Genomic DNA, 17,904 nt, shown 5'->3' on the forward strand with positions numbered 1-17,904 from the left:
GCTCTGATGTTTCTGTGCATCCCTATTGCTCCATATGTGAGCAATGTTTCACTGCGGCTTGGCCGGCTTGCCGCCCCTAAATTTGTGTCACCCTAGCCTTTGTAGCCTCGCAACAAATCTGGGCCTGTGGGTCCCACAGCAATACCATTGTGGGGCCCCTATTGTCTCCTGCACAATAACCCCCTGCCACCCACAGCATAAAAATGAGAAGGCTGAGAAGTTTGTAGAAGCTCTGGGGGGGGGGGGGGGGGATACTATGCAGCAGACCCCATGATCCAGGCCCCCTTGTTCTACTGCACAGTAGTTATGCCTGGGGTTGCCATCTTTCTTCTGCGTTTAGATCAGCCTTCAGGGTAGGGGATGGGCAGTGACATCACTTGGGGCAGGAAAATGGTTGGTGCACAGGTGGACTTCTTATAAGGAGAGTGATCTCCAAGGAGAGGGTCAGGGAAGGGAGGGATCTATAGGAATTGTAGCTGCCCTTACAAATCTACCAGCAATTATTGCATAGCTCCTTACAGTCCCAATTATCGTGGGACAGTCCTGAACTTATTAGCACAGCAAACACTGCTAACTGTCGCTTATTTCTCAAGTGACTACCGCTCATCTGCAGTTCTTAAATATAACCACTAGGTGTCAGCACTACAGGAACCTGTTCCTGTATAATAAAACAATAATAATAAGCCTTCAATCTTGAGTGGCTGAGGGTGTTAGAGTAGCCAATAGCACAGATATTATACAATGCTTGCAGGCTATGCATGTGTTTCCTGATCTTGTATATGACAGGCTGCCTATAATCATATAATCAAGTTAACTTGATTTAATGATTATCACATCTTAAACTGACCCCTCCCAATGAGCCTACATGTTGGGAGGTATGATGTGAGGGGCTAAAGTAGAGTCACACTGGGCCTCCTGAGTCCGACTAAAGACCCTGGTATCCGGGGCCCAATGAGATGCGGAGGTGGAAGTCATGCAGCCCCTGCCAAATAAATGTAACTTTTGAACCCAGATAATGCAGCGGCGAATATTTTATGCTTTTGCAGATGATCAAATATATCTGTACAGCATTTCTACTTTTCCCTTATAGATTATAGTTCAGGCCAAATCTGTTTTTCTGCAGCTACAGGGTTTATCCCTTATCTAATTAGAAGTATACTCCTATAAAGCTTCTATTTCATTATTAATTAACTCTGATGTGTACTCCAGCTAATTACTAATTAGGCAATGGATTTTATGGCTTTTATGGGGCAAGGCTGTGCCTTTAAAATTGGACACCTACCAAATACAGTATATACAATACATAGGTGATTATATATATAAGGATCATATATAAAACTTGAAAGGGTTCTGCAAATCCATAGAATCAGCATTTATATTATAGTGTCACCCACTGTGACCTACAGCACTTATACTGCATTTGTCTATTTGTGTCTGTTAGTTACCCTCCCATATAGATTGTAAGCTCTACGGGGCAGGGACCTCCATCCTCTTGTGTCTTTGACTCTTAACTTATTGCAACTGTATTTATCTTGTATCTATCTGTATTTATTGTTGTACTTTGTATTTATCTATTATTATCTTAATAACCCCCAGTTTGTATTAATGTATTCTACTGTACAGCGCTGCGTACATAAGTAGCGCTTTATTAATAAAGATATACATACATATACATACATACATAGAAATAATAAGTCTGTAATCCAGGCTAAGTATGCTGCAGAAGGTTGACAAAACCACCCAATTAACTAGGCACACATTAAATTATTTTGTTTTTTAATGAACCCCTGCAATAACATATATAGTAACTAAGGCTAAAAAATTACATGTCTGTTAAGTTCACACTAAATGTCCAAGTGAAACTGCCTAACCACCAGCTGATACAGAAGATAGCAAAATAAATCATCCAAAACCTCTCTAGTTACTACATTTTAATTACATTTGATTCTTCCAACACTGCTACAAATCACCAGGCTTAAGGTCCCCATACACTATAAGATCTGCTCGCTTGGCGATGTCGCCAAGCGAGCGGATCTTCACCCGATATCCCCACCTAAGGGTGGGCGATATTGGGTAGCAAGTAGCTTAAAAAAAAAAATCCGACCGTTTGGCCCTGGTGCCAAACGATCGGATTACATTTGAGGCCATGGGGCAATCGGTTCGGGGACCGCATCCCCGATCCGACTGGATTTTCTAACCTGGCCAATCGATATCTGGCCAATTCCAGGCCCCTCGTTTCTGCCCCTACACAGGCCGATAAGCTGCTGAGTCAGTCCAAGGGACAGATATCGGCAGCTTCTATCGGCCCGTCTATGGGGAGCTTTACTCTTCCTATGGACTATAACCCCTCTGAGTAAGTAAGGGAAACAAACTAAATTCATTTCAAATGACACCAGAGGGCAGTGATGACAAGAGATTGCCAAAGGGCCTAATCAGTCTAATGCAAAACCTGCCTTCTGTAAAATACAGTATTCTGTACCTAGTCCTGACTACACCTGTGTACTGCTAGCACTAAACAGTATTATTAACAATAATGGAAATGAATTACTGCAGACACGCAGCATCTCTGTTTAATTAGATGGAGACATGTTTAGCATAAGCCAGTGCAGTACATATATACCCTATACCAATATATGTGTATCAGACATGTCAACACACATTTCTCAGGAGTAACCCTATTTGCTGCCCCCCCACCACCCCACTTGGGCACTGGCACTAACAGCCCAGTCTCCCACATGAACTGTGGCTATAGAATATCAGGTATAGTAAGAAGGGACTGTGGCTGTGGGATAGCAGGTATAGTAGGGAGAGATGGTGCCTATAGTAGCAGTGGGGGGATAATAGCCTCTGGGAAGGGACTGGGGCTGTGGGATAGCAGGTATAGTAGGGAGAGACGGTGCCTATAGTAGCAGTGGGATAATAGCCTCTGGGAAGGGACTGGGGCTGTGGGATAGCAGGTATAGTAGGGAGGGATGGTGCCTATAGTAGCAGTGGGATAATAGCCTCTGGGAAGGGACTGGGGCTGTGGGATAGCAGGTATAGTAGGGAGAGACGGTGCCTATAGTAGCAGTGCGATAATAGCCTCTGGGAAGGGACTGGGGCTGTGGGATAGCAGGTATAGTAGGAAGAGATGGTGCCTATAGTAGCAGTGGGGGGATAATAGCCTCTGGGAAGGGACTGGGGCTGTGGGATAGCAGGTATAGTAGGGAGCGATGGTGCCTATAGTAGCAGTGGGGGGATAATAGCCTCTGGGAAGGGGCTGGGGCTGTGGGATAGCAGGTATAGCAGGGAGAGATAATGCCTATAGTAGCAGTGGGGGATAATAGCCTCTGGGAAGGGACTGGGGCTGTGGGATAGCAGGTATAGTAGGGAGAGATGGTGCCTATAGTAGCAGTGGGGGATAATAGCCTCTGGGAAGGGACTGGGGCTGTGGGTTAGCAGGTATAGTAGGGAGAGATGGTGCCTATAGTAGCAGTGGGGGGATAATAGCCTCTGGGAAGGGACTGTGGCTGTGGGATAGCAGGTATAGTAGGGAGAGATGGTGCCTATAGTAGCAGTGGGGGGATAATAGCCTCTGGGAAGGGACTGGGGCTGTGGGATAGCAGGTATAGTAGGGAGAGATGGTGCCTATAGTAGCAGTGGGGGATAATAGCCTCTGGGAAGGGACTGGGGCTGTGGGATAGCAGGTATAGTAGGGAGAGATGGTGCCTATAGTAGCAGTGGGATAATAGCCTCTGGGAAGGGACTGGGGCTGTGGGATAGCAGGTATAGTAGGGAGAGATGGTGCCTATAGTAGCAGTGGGATAATAGCCTCTGGGAAGGGACTGGGGCTGTGGGATAGCAGGTATAGTAGGGAGAGATGGTGCCTATAGTAGCAGTGGGGGGATAATAGCCTCTGGGAAGGGACTGGGGCTGTGGGATAGCAGGTATAGTAGGGAGAGATGGTGCCTATAGTAGCAGTGGGGGGATAATAGCCTCTGGGAAGGGACTGGGGCTGTGGGATAGCAGGTATAGTAGGGAGAGATGGTGCCTATAGTAGCAGTGGGGGGATAATAGCCTCTGGGAAGGGACTGGGGCTGTGGGATAGCAGGTATAGTAGGGAGAGATGGTGCCTATAGTAGCAGTGGGCCTGACATGATAATGGTGCCTAGCTAGTTAACCCCCATATGCCCTTTGCTTTTTGCAAATTTATAACCAGAGTACATAGAAACTTGTGAAATGGGGGTCATTTCCGTTAAAGATATATTGCTATGTATACATTGCTGAAAATTGTAGAATCTCACCTGAAGTCTCCCTGTAAATGTGACCATACACATTATAATGTACTGTTGCCCTGCTCTGGTGCAACTAGTGTGTTTGCCTCTGAAAGACTACTATAGTATTTTAACAAAGCTGCTGTGTAGCCACGGGGGAAGCCATTCAATCTTGAAAAAAATAGAAAAGGCACAGATTACATAGCAGATAACAGATAAGCTGTGTATCATAGCTCTGCTATGTAACCTGTGCCTTTTCTATTTTTTCCCGCTTAAATGGCTGCCCCCCTGGCTACACAGCAGCTTATTTATATAAACTATAGTAGCATTTTTGTAGCAAACACCCCAGTGCAGGGCAACAATACATTATATTTTAATGACTTTAAACCAGGTTCATTTTTTGGTGTTACTGTTCCTTTAACACAATTTATTTCTCTTTGTGTTTTTTACTTTCAAAAGGAAGAACCATAACAAACAAACTTCCAAAACAAAGAACCAGTTCCCATAATAACGTTCTGGTCAGTTAAAAAATAACCAACACCCCAGCACCAGTCACTATTGTGAAGTATTTGACTATATAACTATTTAACTATATGACAAGTCATTATTATAATTTTTATTTTTTTTAGTGTCAAAAAATGAATTCAGCTTGTAGAACTAGTAAAATAAACACATTTTTCTTTGTTATTACCTGCGTTAAAATTTCAATTATTATTTCCTTAAGAGTTTTGGGGCCTTTTTGGAAGTTTGTATAATGGAGAAGAGTGTTGTGTTGGCAATCTTGTTGTACTTTGTTTTTTCCAGTGCGTCTGTCACAAAGTGATTGTGCTCCAGGCGCCCCAGCCTAGTGCTTAGCCAGCTTTGGGGATGAGCCGCCCGCATTAGAATTCCTCTGCTTATGCAATCTATCTTCTCTGCTAGATTTTTTGTAAGTAGATATCCATCATCTTCCCCATATGATGTATCTATCGGCCTCTTTGTTGAAACGTGTCACTAAGGGCAGAATTACTATTCCCCTGTCTCACAAAAGTTTTCTTCAGCAACTTTATCATTAGTTTCATAACCTTGGGCTTCAACCTCTTAACTAGTTGTAGGCTTAGCCAGAAACCATAATGATAGGGCTGCGCAATCACGTTGGCTTGGCATTTACAGCAAGTGGCTTTCGGCTGCTTGTGCGTCCTAATAACTAGTATGTTTCTTATTGCTGTATCTGGAAGGAGATTTGTATCACTAGACAGTACCTGACGGGCAGATAGAACTTCTTGTGGGACTCAGCGTTAGAGGAATAGAAATACTTTTAAACAGAAATAGAAGGACCAACATACTGCTGAACAGACATAGTACAGGGCTACTATAGGGACACTTAGGCCTTTGGAGCTGAAAAGACACAGTGCTAGAGGCACAGACATACCGAAGAGGGGCACAGTGCTTGGGACAGATATAATGCTAGAGGGTCGCCTTGAGGTAGGTGATATAGGGCTGATCCGATTGTTTGGCCCAAGGGTAAAACAATTGGGTCACAATGAAGTACAGGCAGGTCATTGGGGCAAGGGCAACAACAAGCTGATGAATTCCTCGCCCGGACAGGTTTTTAAACCTGCTGATTAACATCTGCTCAATTTTCACCCTGATATCAGTCAGGGAAGCCCCTTTGGAGGCTGCATACATGGGCCAATGTCGGCAGCTTTTATCGGGACACCATGTTAGAGAGATTAAGCAGACATAGTGCTGGAATGACGGACATTCTGGTAGAAGGATTTGATGCTAGAAGGACAGACAGGCTGCTAGGAGTGAGCTGAGCTTGAGGAAATACATTCTATTGGAAGATGTGATGCTGGGGATATAGCATTGAAGGAGAGTTGATGAAACTCATTAAGGATGGGACATACTATACATACACAGATACACTCAACCAGATGGTCTTAGTACTGGGGGCTTCAGTGCCATAAGGACAGATATGGTATGGGAGGAAAAAGTGCTAGACAGACACTAGAGGGACAGGTGTTCTGGCTGATTTACTAATGATTGTTATGGATTGGTCAATTCTACTCAGTCAATAAAAATGATTAGTATGTATTACCACAAAGATCATTCCATAACAATTTATTATAAAGTGATTAACCTTCATCAGTATTCCCGGAAAGACCACTGATATAAGTCAGACGCACATGAAAAGAAATAACACTGCCAATACTATTCTATGGGATTGTCCATTACAAACCAATCATTATTCCTGCTTGTTTTGGATAAAATAGAAATTGATGGATTCCCAGTTAGGGGTGACAACCTATGGGAGGCACATAGGCACACGGTGCTGAGAGGACAGTTATACTGGGGAAGGGCAATGGTTGGAGGATCAGACTGCAGAGGGTTCACAGTGTGCTGTAAGTATAGGCATAGTGCTGAAGGGACAAAGAGACAGGCCAGACAGACGGCAACCTCAGCATTGCTACAAGTTGTGCTCAGTTGCTAGGGAACTCCAGCGTGAGCATCTAAACTTATTTGCAGAAGAATCACTGATTTCCCATCAGGTTAATGGAATATACTCTGGGAAACAATCTTGCTGATGGAACTTTTATCTTTCTTGGATCCTGCTGCATGGGAAATAAAAGCCAAGTAGCCTAGCTAATGTAGCAGTCTGATGTGCAGAATCTTCTCTGAGTTTAACTGTGGCTGTTCCATGACAAGCGAACATACAGCAGAAGAGAATATCTAACATACTGCTTTGCTCATCCATGACTGGTAATCACTAGAGATGTTAAACTGCCATAAGATAAAATGTTGCTGTATTTATTTACTCTCAGTATGTATCAGTCCATCTCACAGTCTACAATTTTTGTGCAAGTTGCGTTATTGTGACACAGAACCGCCAATCAAGACACTACCATGCAACCCAAGGTAAAGTTAAACCAATCTTGTGCAGCTCATTTTTAAGGAACATTAGTTTCACTTGATATGAAAGTTCTACTAGAACAGTTAAAAGCTTATGGTGCATGCATCATTTCCCTGGTGGCAGAGAATGGGCTAATAACGCCTTGGGCCTCCTGCCACTGAGGCCACTGGTCACCACCTGTAAAGAGTAGTAACCACTAAGGCATGGTGCTCCATATTCAAGAAAGCCGGTTACCTGCAAAACACTAACCCCTAAGCATTCCCCTTTTTTTGTTTTTTTCGTACTTTACTTAAGGGAAATTGCAGCTGGATTCAGTCTGGGAAATAATTGAACATAGTGGATGTGTGTGTATTTAAAAACTCATCTACTTTGTAAGTGACTTTGATTCATGATAAAAGTCAGAGTTTTGGTGGAATCCAATTCATTCCAATTTAATGATAATACAATAGTAACAAAATCAGGTGTATGACACTTAAGGGCCTAAAAACATTGCTGCAAATTTCCAGATAGTATAGATAGAACGGAACAATTCCATATAAATTCTGTGATACATGGTGGGTTGTAAGGTTTGTGTTACTGGTATATGGGTAATGTCAAGGTTTTTCAAAGTACAGGTATGGGATCCCTTATCCGGCCATCTCCCATAGACTCCATTATAAGTAAATAATTCTAATTTTGAAAAATTATTTCCTTATTCTCTCAAATAATAAAACAGTACCTTGTACTTGATCCCAACTAAGATATAATTACCCCTTATTGGGGGCAGAACAGCCCTATTGGGTGTATTTAATGGTTAAATGATTCCCTTTTCTCTGTAATAATAAAACAGTACCTGTACTTGATCCCAACTAAGATATAATTACCCCTTATTGGGGGCAGAACAGCCCTATTGGGTGTATTTAATGGTTAAATGATTCCCTTTTCTCTGTAATAATAAAACAGTACCTGTACTTGATCCCAACTAAGATATAATTAATCCTTATTGGGGCAGAACAGCCCTATTGGGTTTATTCAATATTTAAATGGTTTTTAACAGACTTAAGTTATGGAGATCCAAATTACGGAAAGATCCCTTATCTGGAAAACCCCAGGTCCCGAGCATTCTGGATAACAGGTTCCATACCTGTATATTGTATTTGCAGAATGCTCACCATTGCACTGGGCCATGCTAATATTTGAGTTAATCTTATCATGGGCCACACAGTTGTCACCAAATCTAGAGTAGGATAAACCATCACAGATATGTTTGATATATAAGGGAGGTAGTACTGAAGTATATGGGGCTGGATTCTGCCTTCCTAGTTGTTTGATGGTATCCAGCCTCCCCAAAGGCTCAATACACATTTATGTTAATATAACATTGTGTGTATCTGGCCAGCGGACCACTACCAAAGCAAAGTAGGACAGCATAATACAGCAGATTATTTCAAACAGGATCTAACCCCTCAAAACAAATTAATATAAAACTACTCAGTCTGGGCTTCTGAGCATGTTTGTAATTGACATTCTTTTTACTAGTTTTCAAGATATTATCATTATTTACAAAATATTTGCATTATTTACTGCAAATATTAAGACTGAACAACAGTGTCACCTGCTTTTCAGTTTGGTATGGCCCACAGACAGAAAATTAAGTTAGAGAGCAAAGAAGAGTCTAAAAGTCTTCTAATGTTTCCTTGCTGAGAACTGAGAATTTAGACTCTAAAACCACAACTCAACAGCAGGTGGCATTGTTGATTTAAATCTATTACATTAGCAGTGTAAAAACTGCTAATATCTTGAAAACTAGAAAAAAAAACATGTAAACTGCAAAATTGCTTAGAAGTGTGTTCTAACCAATTAACATTAAATTGTTTTGAGGACACTCTATATGCTAGAAATTCACTGATAAAATAACAATATCAAACAATATCTGTACAAGTTATGGATTCCTTACCGAAGTTGCTTGTTTCAGCCTCGTTAGTAAACTGAGCCCAGTCCGGCCGCTAGTAGCAGACATTAAGGCTTTAAACAGACGAGGCGTTTCAGGTTTTGGGGGTATCAGGTGGCCGAAGCCTTTATTCACCACGGCAGGTCCTGCAGGTTTGCCCTTCTCTTTCAGCAGCTTCCTGTAACATAGATTATAGTGGGTTGTTACAGTAAAACTAAACTCATTCCTTTCCAAAATGTATAATAATTGAACATGAAGCCAGATTTTGGAGAAAATGTAGATCAGAGGCCTTCAAACTCTTTTGGTCAACCCTCTTTGATGTTGAACATTTAGTCAGTCTCCCCAGCCCACAATATTAGATCATAAACATCTGAACTTAATTAAATCAGAACATGGGTGGTCAGACTGGTTATTCATGAACTAGGGGAGTGTCCCCCTTCGTAGTTTTGTTACAGTTGTGTATTCTTCCCTGTCCCTTCTTTCATTTTTTTCTATTCTTTACTGTTCTTTAGCTAAATTATTTTTGTTTCTCATTGTTTCAAGTTTTTCTCTTCTGTATTTCCTGCTCTCCCCCTATTTTGTAATTGTTCTTACAAGCCTTCTCCCTGGCCCCCCTCTACCCCTAAAAACTTCTACCTGCAGGAATGAGCCACACAGGGATATTGATTAATACCTTTCACTTGGGGCATTTTTGGCTCTGTGGGTGCCTTCTGATGCTCACTAGGAACAGTTTCCCTCTTTGCCCTGCCAATAACACCATATACACAGCTCCTTATTTCAGGGACTTATGGGACAGTGCAGCTCTTATTTATCTTTTTTTCTTCGTAAAAGCAAGCAGGCTTTAGAATAACCAGTGTTCTGTGTTCTTCTGCTTCAGTGAGAAATCTGTGTCTAGCGGCTCTTGGGCGCCCAGAGATACAGGGCCTGTTCCGGGAAGGCTCTTTGTGCCATACTTCTGCCTTAAGTGTGTTACCTAATCTGAAAGCGGCAGTAGTGCATTAGTACATGCCACAGCTAATACTCAGGCAATATCTTATAGCTCGTAGGCAGCAGGAAAATGTACTAACCATTTAGCAACAAAGGGCCTGAGCCATGGATATTTATAGAAACACACTGCATGCAGGGTATATAGCAAATGTTAGTCCATGTTAAACACAGACACATATATACCTATATATATACAGTATATTAACTAAAAAATAGTCCATTGGGTGCACACCATTTGCAGCAACAAAACCTGGGTGCGAGTACAAAAAAAATGCACTGGAACAAGGACAGCACTCCTAGGAGTTATAGAATTGTGAGCAAAATGTAAATGCAAAAATAGAAAGGTTTATTACTCGACGTTTCGGTCTCACACAGAAACCTTCATCTGGAGTGAAAAAAACCACTCCAGATGAAGGTTTCTGTGTGAGACCGAAAAGTTTACATTTTGCTCACAATTCTTTAAATCCTAGGAGTGCTCTCCTTGTCCCTATACAGTATATTAAATATAATATAAGCCCTCTGTAAAAAATAATTTGCTAAATATGCTCTGTATGTATGTAAGATGTAAAACCAAAATGAAACATTGCATGATTAAAAAAATGTCATTCTAAGCAGCAGTGCAATGTAAATTAAAAAATGTCAGTGCTTTTCAATGTTATTCATGCAACTTAAATGTACAAATTACAGTGAAACCTGATTGAAAATGACATGTTTTGCCATGACAGTATTCCTTTAAGATACAGTGGGAAGGTTGCTTAGAATTGCATTGTATTTTCAACCCCTTTATGTTTCAGTGCAGGAATTTCTCTCAAACTGCAAACTGCTGCACCCAACACTGCACTGACTTCTCTGAAAAAAGATTAGTTGTGTCTGTAATTCCTGAGCCAGAGACATGCAGCTTTCTGCTCTATGCTCTTTCCTGCTCCCTCCTCCCTCAAGAATGCTAAGAACTCACTCCCCCCCCTTAGGAATGTGGATCTAAGCCAATCAGCAGGAAGCTGACTCATAGTCTTACTAACTGAGCATGTTCACTTGGTTTGGGTGTCGGTGCAGGAGTGAGGCATTATGGGAACTTTCTTTACACAGCTCAGTGTTTTTTCTTCCTGTTTGGCTTCTGATCTTCTGAACAGGTGAAATATAGGGAGACTTAAGGGCACTATTGAAACAACTGAAAGTATGCCTGCAGCTTGAGATTAACTCTTTACTAGCCTTTCCTTCTCCTTTAATGGCTGGAACTTGCACCTAACACTCACTTTCTTCAGGAAAATCCCTGTTTCTCAAACTAAGTAAAGAAGAGAATGGGATCCTAGTTGAGGGAGGTGGCTTCTCCAGCTGGCAGCTAAGACTGGTGGATAAACCACAACACAAGTCTTTTCAGGCATTAGTATCAAGAGCAAAGATAGGTAGAATCAAACATACTTAGCTTTCTTGGTAAGGAGCTTCTTTGAATCTGGATAGTGAACCAGAATCTCATTAAGACTCTTTTTGTCCAGAATAAAGAGATTAGCAAATCCATAGGCCACGACGTTGGCGGTGCGGCGGTTACCCCCTCCGGCTGATAGAAGGCTGCAACAATGTCAATACTGGGGTTATTCCAACATGTAAACTATATTCTGACAATTATTTCTGTCAGTATTCTAATCACAATGTTTTCTCTGTATTAAATTAACCTTGGGCCGTTCTATATGCATGGACTGACCTCCTACTGAAGCCACATAGCCTTCTAGTTCTGACTGTAACATGAGGTGTAAGTCACAGACTTTGTGCTGCCCTCCATTGATGGAGCCACGGCATCTGAAAATTAGGGCCTTGGGCAACAGCAATTTTAATGCAATGAATATTAATAAGTCACGTTAATATGTAACTTATTGTACTTAATAAAAAATGCCTAACACCAAAATCTAACACGGTGAATATTTCACGTTCTATACAGGAGAAGTTTGTTATAATGCTTAGGGGGAGATTTACTAATCCACGAACAGTCCGAAGGCGTCCGAATGCGTTTTTTCGTAATGATCAGTATCTTTGTGACTTTTTCATTGCCGTTGCGACTTTTTCGCACGTCCCGCGATTTTTTTGTCGCCGTCGTGACTTTTTCGTATATTTTCCACGACTTTTTCGCCGCCGTCGTGAAAAAATCGTATTGGGTTTTCCTCCGTTTACTATCGCTCAATACAAAAAAATCGCAACAGCGACGAAAAAGTCGCGACAAATACGAAAAATCGCAACGGCGACGAAAAAGTTGCAAAATTTCCGTTTCCCTAATGTGTCCTGGCAATAGAATTGCTGGCTTGCTGCACTGGGGTCGTAGGTTGGGTCACTGTGCCTCTTTGAGTTTCTTCCTATACTTCAAAAACAAACAGGCAGATTAAATGGCTCCATATAAAACTGACCTTAGTGAGATTTGGGCCTTCAGACTGTAAGTTCCACTGGGGCAGGGACTAAAGTCAGCCAGGTCCTCATTTGGGGCCACAAAGGCCCAGGCCTAGGGCGGCACAAATTTGGGGGCGACATGCTGCCCCACTGCACCGAAATTTTGCTCCCAAACGGAGCATGGGGGGGGGGGAGGTTTGCTAATAGGGGCAGCCGTGGGCGCACGGGTAAGAAATCCAGCGCTGATGTCAGCACTAAATAAATATACAGATGCCCATTGGGTACCTTGGTGCTAGATACAGAAATGATAAGGTTATTTGGCCTTAGGGAATATGGGTTTTAACCATTTGGAATCAGAATGGGTGAGAGCACTATTCACAAGGGCAGTACAGCTAGTGCATTGAGATGTTGTTCAACTGGAAGAATACATTAGCTCTGTGCAGAGAGTGTGAAGTCAGGGAGCTCTTTTTACCAAGTATTTTAACAAATACAGTGCAATGTAAGAGCATACAGAATGTGCAATCTGACCTTGCAGTGATATAAGTTTGACGGGTTTAGGGGAAAAATGCCTCTTAAAGTGCTACCAACCTTATTTCTCCAAACACAGCTCCTGCCTTCAGGGTAACCAATACTTTCTGGTTATCAGGCCCTCCCAATACTTGAACAGCGCCTTGCTTTATGATGTACATCTCTCTTCCAATCTCTCCCTGAGTGCACACATAATGAAATCATTTTACATGTAAGAGAAACACATTATTATTTATACATGGCCTTTATGGGGTATGATTCTATGTGCCAGGCCAGTATAGTATATTGCTGATTTACTATAGGAGGGGGAGTTGCTAATTTTAGTTGTCATTGATAGAGTCTTCATGTGTAAACCAGTTAATCTAACAAGCTAATTTTAATTGTAATTCTATAGGAAGCCAGCAGAATCTGCCCCATTGAGTTGACTGAGAATATTTGCAAAAGGGGTAATCAATCAAAATCACTGTTAATCCCATCTCAAAGTCTGCTCTACTAGATACTCCTGAAAGTCTAGCTTTAGGGTCAGTTAGGGTAAGATTGGGGTGAAAATGTATTTGCTAAGATATGTTATGAGCTAAAGGGGACCCTGGCCATAGGCAAGGCTTGAACTGGAAACATCCAACAACCACTGCTCTAATGGAACAGTTTCCTCTAGTGACTGAAGTTCCATCAAGAACGTCTGCCTGGTTTTACTAAAGAACTCTGGCTGGTGATAGGGGGTGATAACAGCCACTTTAAGGGGAAATAACATCAACAGTCTTAAAGCAATGTCCCAGTATCATCCAGGCTTTCAGACAGGAGAATGACTGACCCCCCCCTCTCATCCTTATAGATTTACTTCCTTATAGATGTATCCATCAATAACTATTTAATAAACTGTCTGACATGTCCTAGTTTACTCCAGCAAGAACAGGTATTGCTTCAAAAATCCATAACTGTCAGTATCATTCCTTTAAATAAGGTTTCCAACACTGAAATGCTCTGTTGATTTGGGAAAGCCTCTGCTACTGTCTTATGCTATGTATCCCAATACAGCTATGAGCTATAGATATACAATATATATATATATCGAGTAGGGAATGCCGGCACTCATGTCATCAGAGTAAAAAACATACGCCTGGGTGCAGTCTTTGGTAAAAATAAACAAATGTAGAAAATAGCAGAAGCCGCTCTCACAGGTCTTATGAATAACTTACAGTGTTCTTTTATTGCAGAAAGTGAACTAACGTTTCGGCTGTAGCACCAGCCTTCCTCAAAATTGCACAAACGAGTGAAAGTGAACCATAAATACTTGTATGGCGGGAAAATTCAAACAACAACGTGAACCAGTGACGTAACACATTCCATCCCCAAAACACACCCACATTAAATATCTATCTATCTATCTATCTATCTATCTATCTATCTATCTATCTATCTATATATATATATATACACTATTCGCTTTGACTGTTTACTTTTATGCTGTTTAGTTTCTCATTAGCTTGCTTTGGCATAGAAACAACATAGATAATACTGCTGTAGGGAACAAACTATTACAAAATACAAAATTTTACAGATATACTGTATATATTTCAGTGATTCCACTTGGGAAAAATTGCATTTTGCTCACTGCACTTGGGAATGTAATTGAGCCCTATATACTGTATATTGTGCATCGGCCCCTAAGCTCAGGTAAGTGACAGCAGCACAGTGCATGTACTGTGAACCAGCAGAAAAGAAGACGGGGAGCTCCTGGGGGCAGTATCTTGGGCTGTGGTGGCCTTCGGCTGGTACAGAAGCCCAAAACAAAGATGGAGCATTTCTTGCAAGATTCTTTCTTGAGGATGAGTTCTCCTTTAAAATCCCAGTTTGATTTTAAAATGTTATTATGTACATAATAAAAATTTTTGCTGACACCCTCTAGATGTCTGATATCACTTTCAGATCTCATTTTTCAAAATGTACAAAAATGGCTGCGTTGCACTTGAGTTAATAAATAGTTGCCTGATTTTTAGATGATGTATACCTGGTGCCATCCAGTGAAACCCTCGGCTCTACAGCTAAATCCCACCTGCAATGAATTTGAAATCATTATCTCTTGACTTTTAAATGAACACGTTTGCTGCCAGTGTGCACATTGCTTTGAAGGTCCCATCATTCATTCGGGCTGTCACCATGTGTCCATGAAAAGGCTCTTGCTACACACAATTCCCTCTGCTTTGCAGCCCTTGCTTACTCACCATTGGCAGCTGAAGTTTGGGATGCTCTAATAATAAATTAAAATAAATGAGTCACTCTTGATAAATAGGCACTTTTCTTTATTTTTTTCTTAGCGACTTTAACAAGTTTTACCTGGAGATAAATTGACGTAGAGACAGTCATGTCAACTGGGAATATTCTATCTTACAGCAGAGAAGTGCCATGGGCTGAATTTATTGCTGAGCGGAGCAATTTAATACTTAAACTGTGACAGTAATTCCAGCAGGTTAAATCTTCTGGAAATTAACTCTCTGCTGAAACGTATTTTATTCACCAATAGAGTAAATGAAGCAAGTTTAGTAAGTACTTGAAGAGCAGCGCCTCCCACAGGCCAAGCAGTGAGAGATGCTGAATGTGGAAGAGAAGCAATGGGAATCCAGCATTACAATGTCCCTTTTTGGGGGGAAATCATAAATAAAAGCACAAAGCATATATTTTGATAAATAATGTACAATGTCAAAACTGCAGCCAATTAACTGCCTTCAGCCCTATCTAACTCCAGGCCAAGGCTAAACATATTCCATAATATAGTCTTTACCATATCAATTGATTTAGCAAAGTAAAACCACAGAAGGAGGTTTTTATCTCACCTTTTTGCAAACAAAATCGCCTGGTAAGTATACAATAGATTTTAGTCTCAGTAGAAGATCCTGGATCATTTGGCTATCGCACCCCTGTTGAAATAAACAGCAAGCCGTGGTTAAGTTACATAAAATATATACAGTGTATTAGAAATAATCCTGGAGTGGAGAAGGATTGGATTGGCACATACTGGCACCTCATCAGTCACTGTTAGGGGGTGATAATTTATAATGGGAGAAAATCTAGCATAGAGGTGCCAACCAACTTATAGCCCAAAGTGATTGTTACAACCATGTTTCTTAATCTGTTAGGTAACCTTGCAATGAGCTGAATAAAGGGGAACTTGAACCTTCAATACCTTGAATATATCTAGCAGAAAGTATGAGAGAAGTATTGGGGAAGTGCTCAGCACTGTCTCTAGTTAATGGGAAACCACAGAAGGACAGAATGGACTGTTGACAACTGCAAGATTTATGATTAAGCAATATTTGCTATTGCTGGTTGTGTCTGTCATCAAGAGTGTTAAAGAGACCCTGGTCGATACAAACTATGCAAAAATACATGATCCAAGGTTACCTTGTGAAAACTGCATGTCAAAATTATTGTAGAACCAAAGATAGAGGCTTTCAAAATGTCTGGCTTTTCCTAGTTAGCCCCATACCCTTGAATCCCAAACCTTTCGACTGGTCAGTGTGGTTATCAATCAAATAATAGACATACAGGCATAGCCAAGTGTGAGCAGCTCCAACTGTGCAGAGAGCAACTCCAGAAGGTGCAGCTCAGCCCTATCCTTACCGTCTGCCTTAAGTTATCAGGACAGGGCTCATGAGTGAGTTGCGCCGCTCCTACCTTAGGCTCAGAATGACGCTCAAGGTAGGGGAAGAAGTCTATGTGCCTCCCATGACCCCTTTTGAATCTAGTGTAGCCTAACACAGTCTGAATGTCTGCAGCTATTAGTACAATGTACAACATAACATATTCAAAATAGGTATTCAACTTGGAGCACTTGGAAGCATGCAACTTTATTATAGTGATTAAGAGGTCGTAGAGAACTAAAACTAGCCTGGTAAGCGACACTCCGTTTGGAAATCTCTCCCTAAAGCAGCAATTGATTTCATGGGCAGTTTTTGCAACCTCAGCTGTAATGAAACTTACTTTGAACAAATCCACTCTGTCAACAATGGCAAAGTTTACATCAATGGCAATGGCCAGCTGCATCTTAGTTGGCATCTCTTCGAGCAGTTCTGATTCATCTGCAAGTGATTTAGTAGGATTTGGTTACCAAGCAAATAACAGAATCATGTACAGTTCCATGCATATGCCCATTGGGTGACACATCACCACAAGCTTTGCCCGACCATTTGATAGACAACCGTATATAGAATATACTAAGGTAATGTCCCATTTCTGGTTGTTTGCCGGTTTGGAACCTTGTTGTTTAAGGACTTCTAGCATTACCAGTGACCTGCCAGCAGAGGATGTCTATATCTGCTCTAATCTTGAATTGTCCCTTTGCCTGTTGGTTGGGCTGCCCTTCTGATCACTCTGCCACTGTAGGTTCTCCTGATATTGTATTTGATCTCTTTTAAAGACTTTGTCCTGTTTCTGACCCTAATTTATTTCTTCCTACCCTTACCCTACCCTGAAGCTTGAACTTGTTAACACTTTGTCTGCCTGTTTACCCTGTGTATACTAGTGCCTACCTTCTGTTGTGCCTACCTTTCCTTGTTTACCCTGCTTCAGTTTGCCAAGGATCTCTCCTGCCTGTTTCCCAGTCAGCTTCCTCCTTGATCCATACTCCAAACACTACGACCAGTGGCCCTGAGGCATCATTGTAACCCCACTGCTTGTGACATTGTGGCCTTTATGTGTGTGTGTGTGTGTATAGCGCAGTGATCCCCAACCAGTAGCTCATTAACAACATGTTGCTCCCTCCCCTTTTGATGTTGCTCCCAGTGGCCTCAAAGTAGATTCCCATTTTTAAACTTCTGGCTTGGAGGCAAGTTTTGGAAGAGATATGGTTTTACTCCAAGCAGAGCCTCCTGCAGGCCAGCAGTCCACCTGGGGTTACCAAATAGCCAATCACAGTCCTTATTGGGATCCCCAAAGCAGGGTCA

The 17,904-nt window shown here is 41.6% G+C and overlaps 1 protein-coding gene across 1 annotated transcript in view; it reads right to left on the minus strand.

Annotated features, from left to right (window-relative positions):
- cngb3 (cyclic nucleotide gated channel beta 3) overlaps positions 1-17,904 on the minus strand; it is a 69,974-nt gene that overhangs the window by 3,845 nt on the left and 48,225 nt on the right. Inside the window, exons 14-18 of the mRNA XM_018094902.2 lie at positions 16,943-17,040; positions 15,796-15,879; positions 13,025-13,143; positions 11,483-11,629; positions 9,083-9,254 (exon numbers count right to left, since the gene is read on the minus strand). Of these exons, the coding sequence (XP_017950391.2) occupies positions 9,083-9,254; positions 11,483-11,629; positions 13,025-13,143; positions 15,796-15,879; positions 16,943-17,040 (620 nt within the window). The remainder of the gene's footprint in view (positions 1-9,082; positions 9,255-11,482; positions 11,630-13,024; positions 13,144-15,795; positions 15,880-16,942; positions 17,041-17,904) is intronic.

The sequence above is a fragment of the Xenopus tropicalis genome, chromosome 6 (genome assembly GCF_000004195.4).
Source record: "Xenopus tropicalis strain Nigerian chromosome 6, UCB_Xtro_10.0, whole genome shotgun sequence".
Lineage (NCBI taxonomy): Eukaryota > Metazoa > Chordata > Amphibia > Anura > Pipidae > Xenopus > Xenopus tropicalis.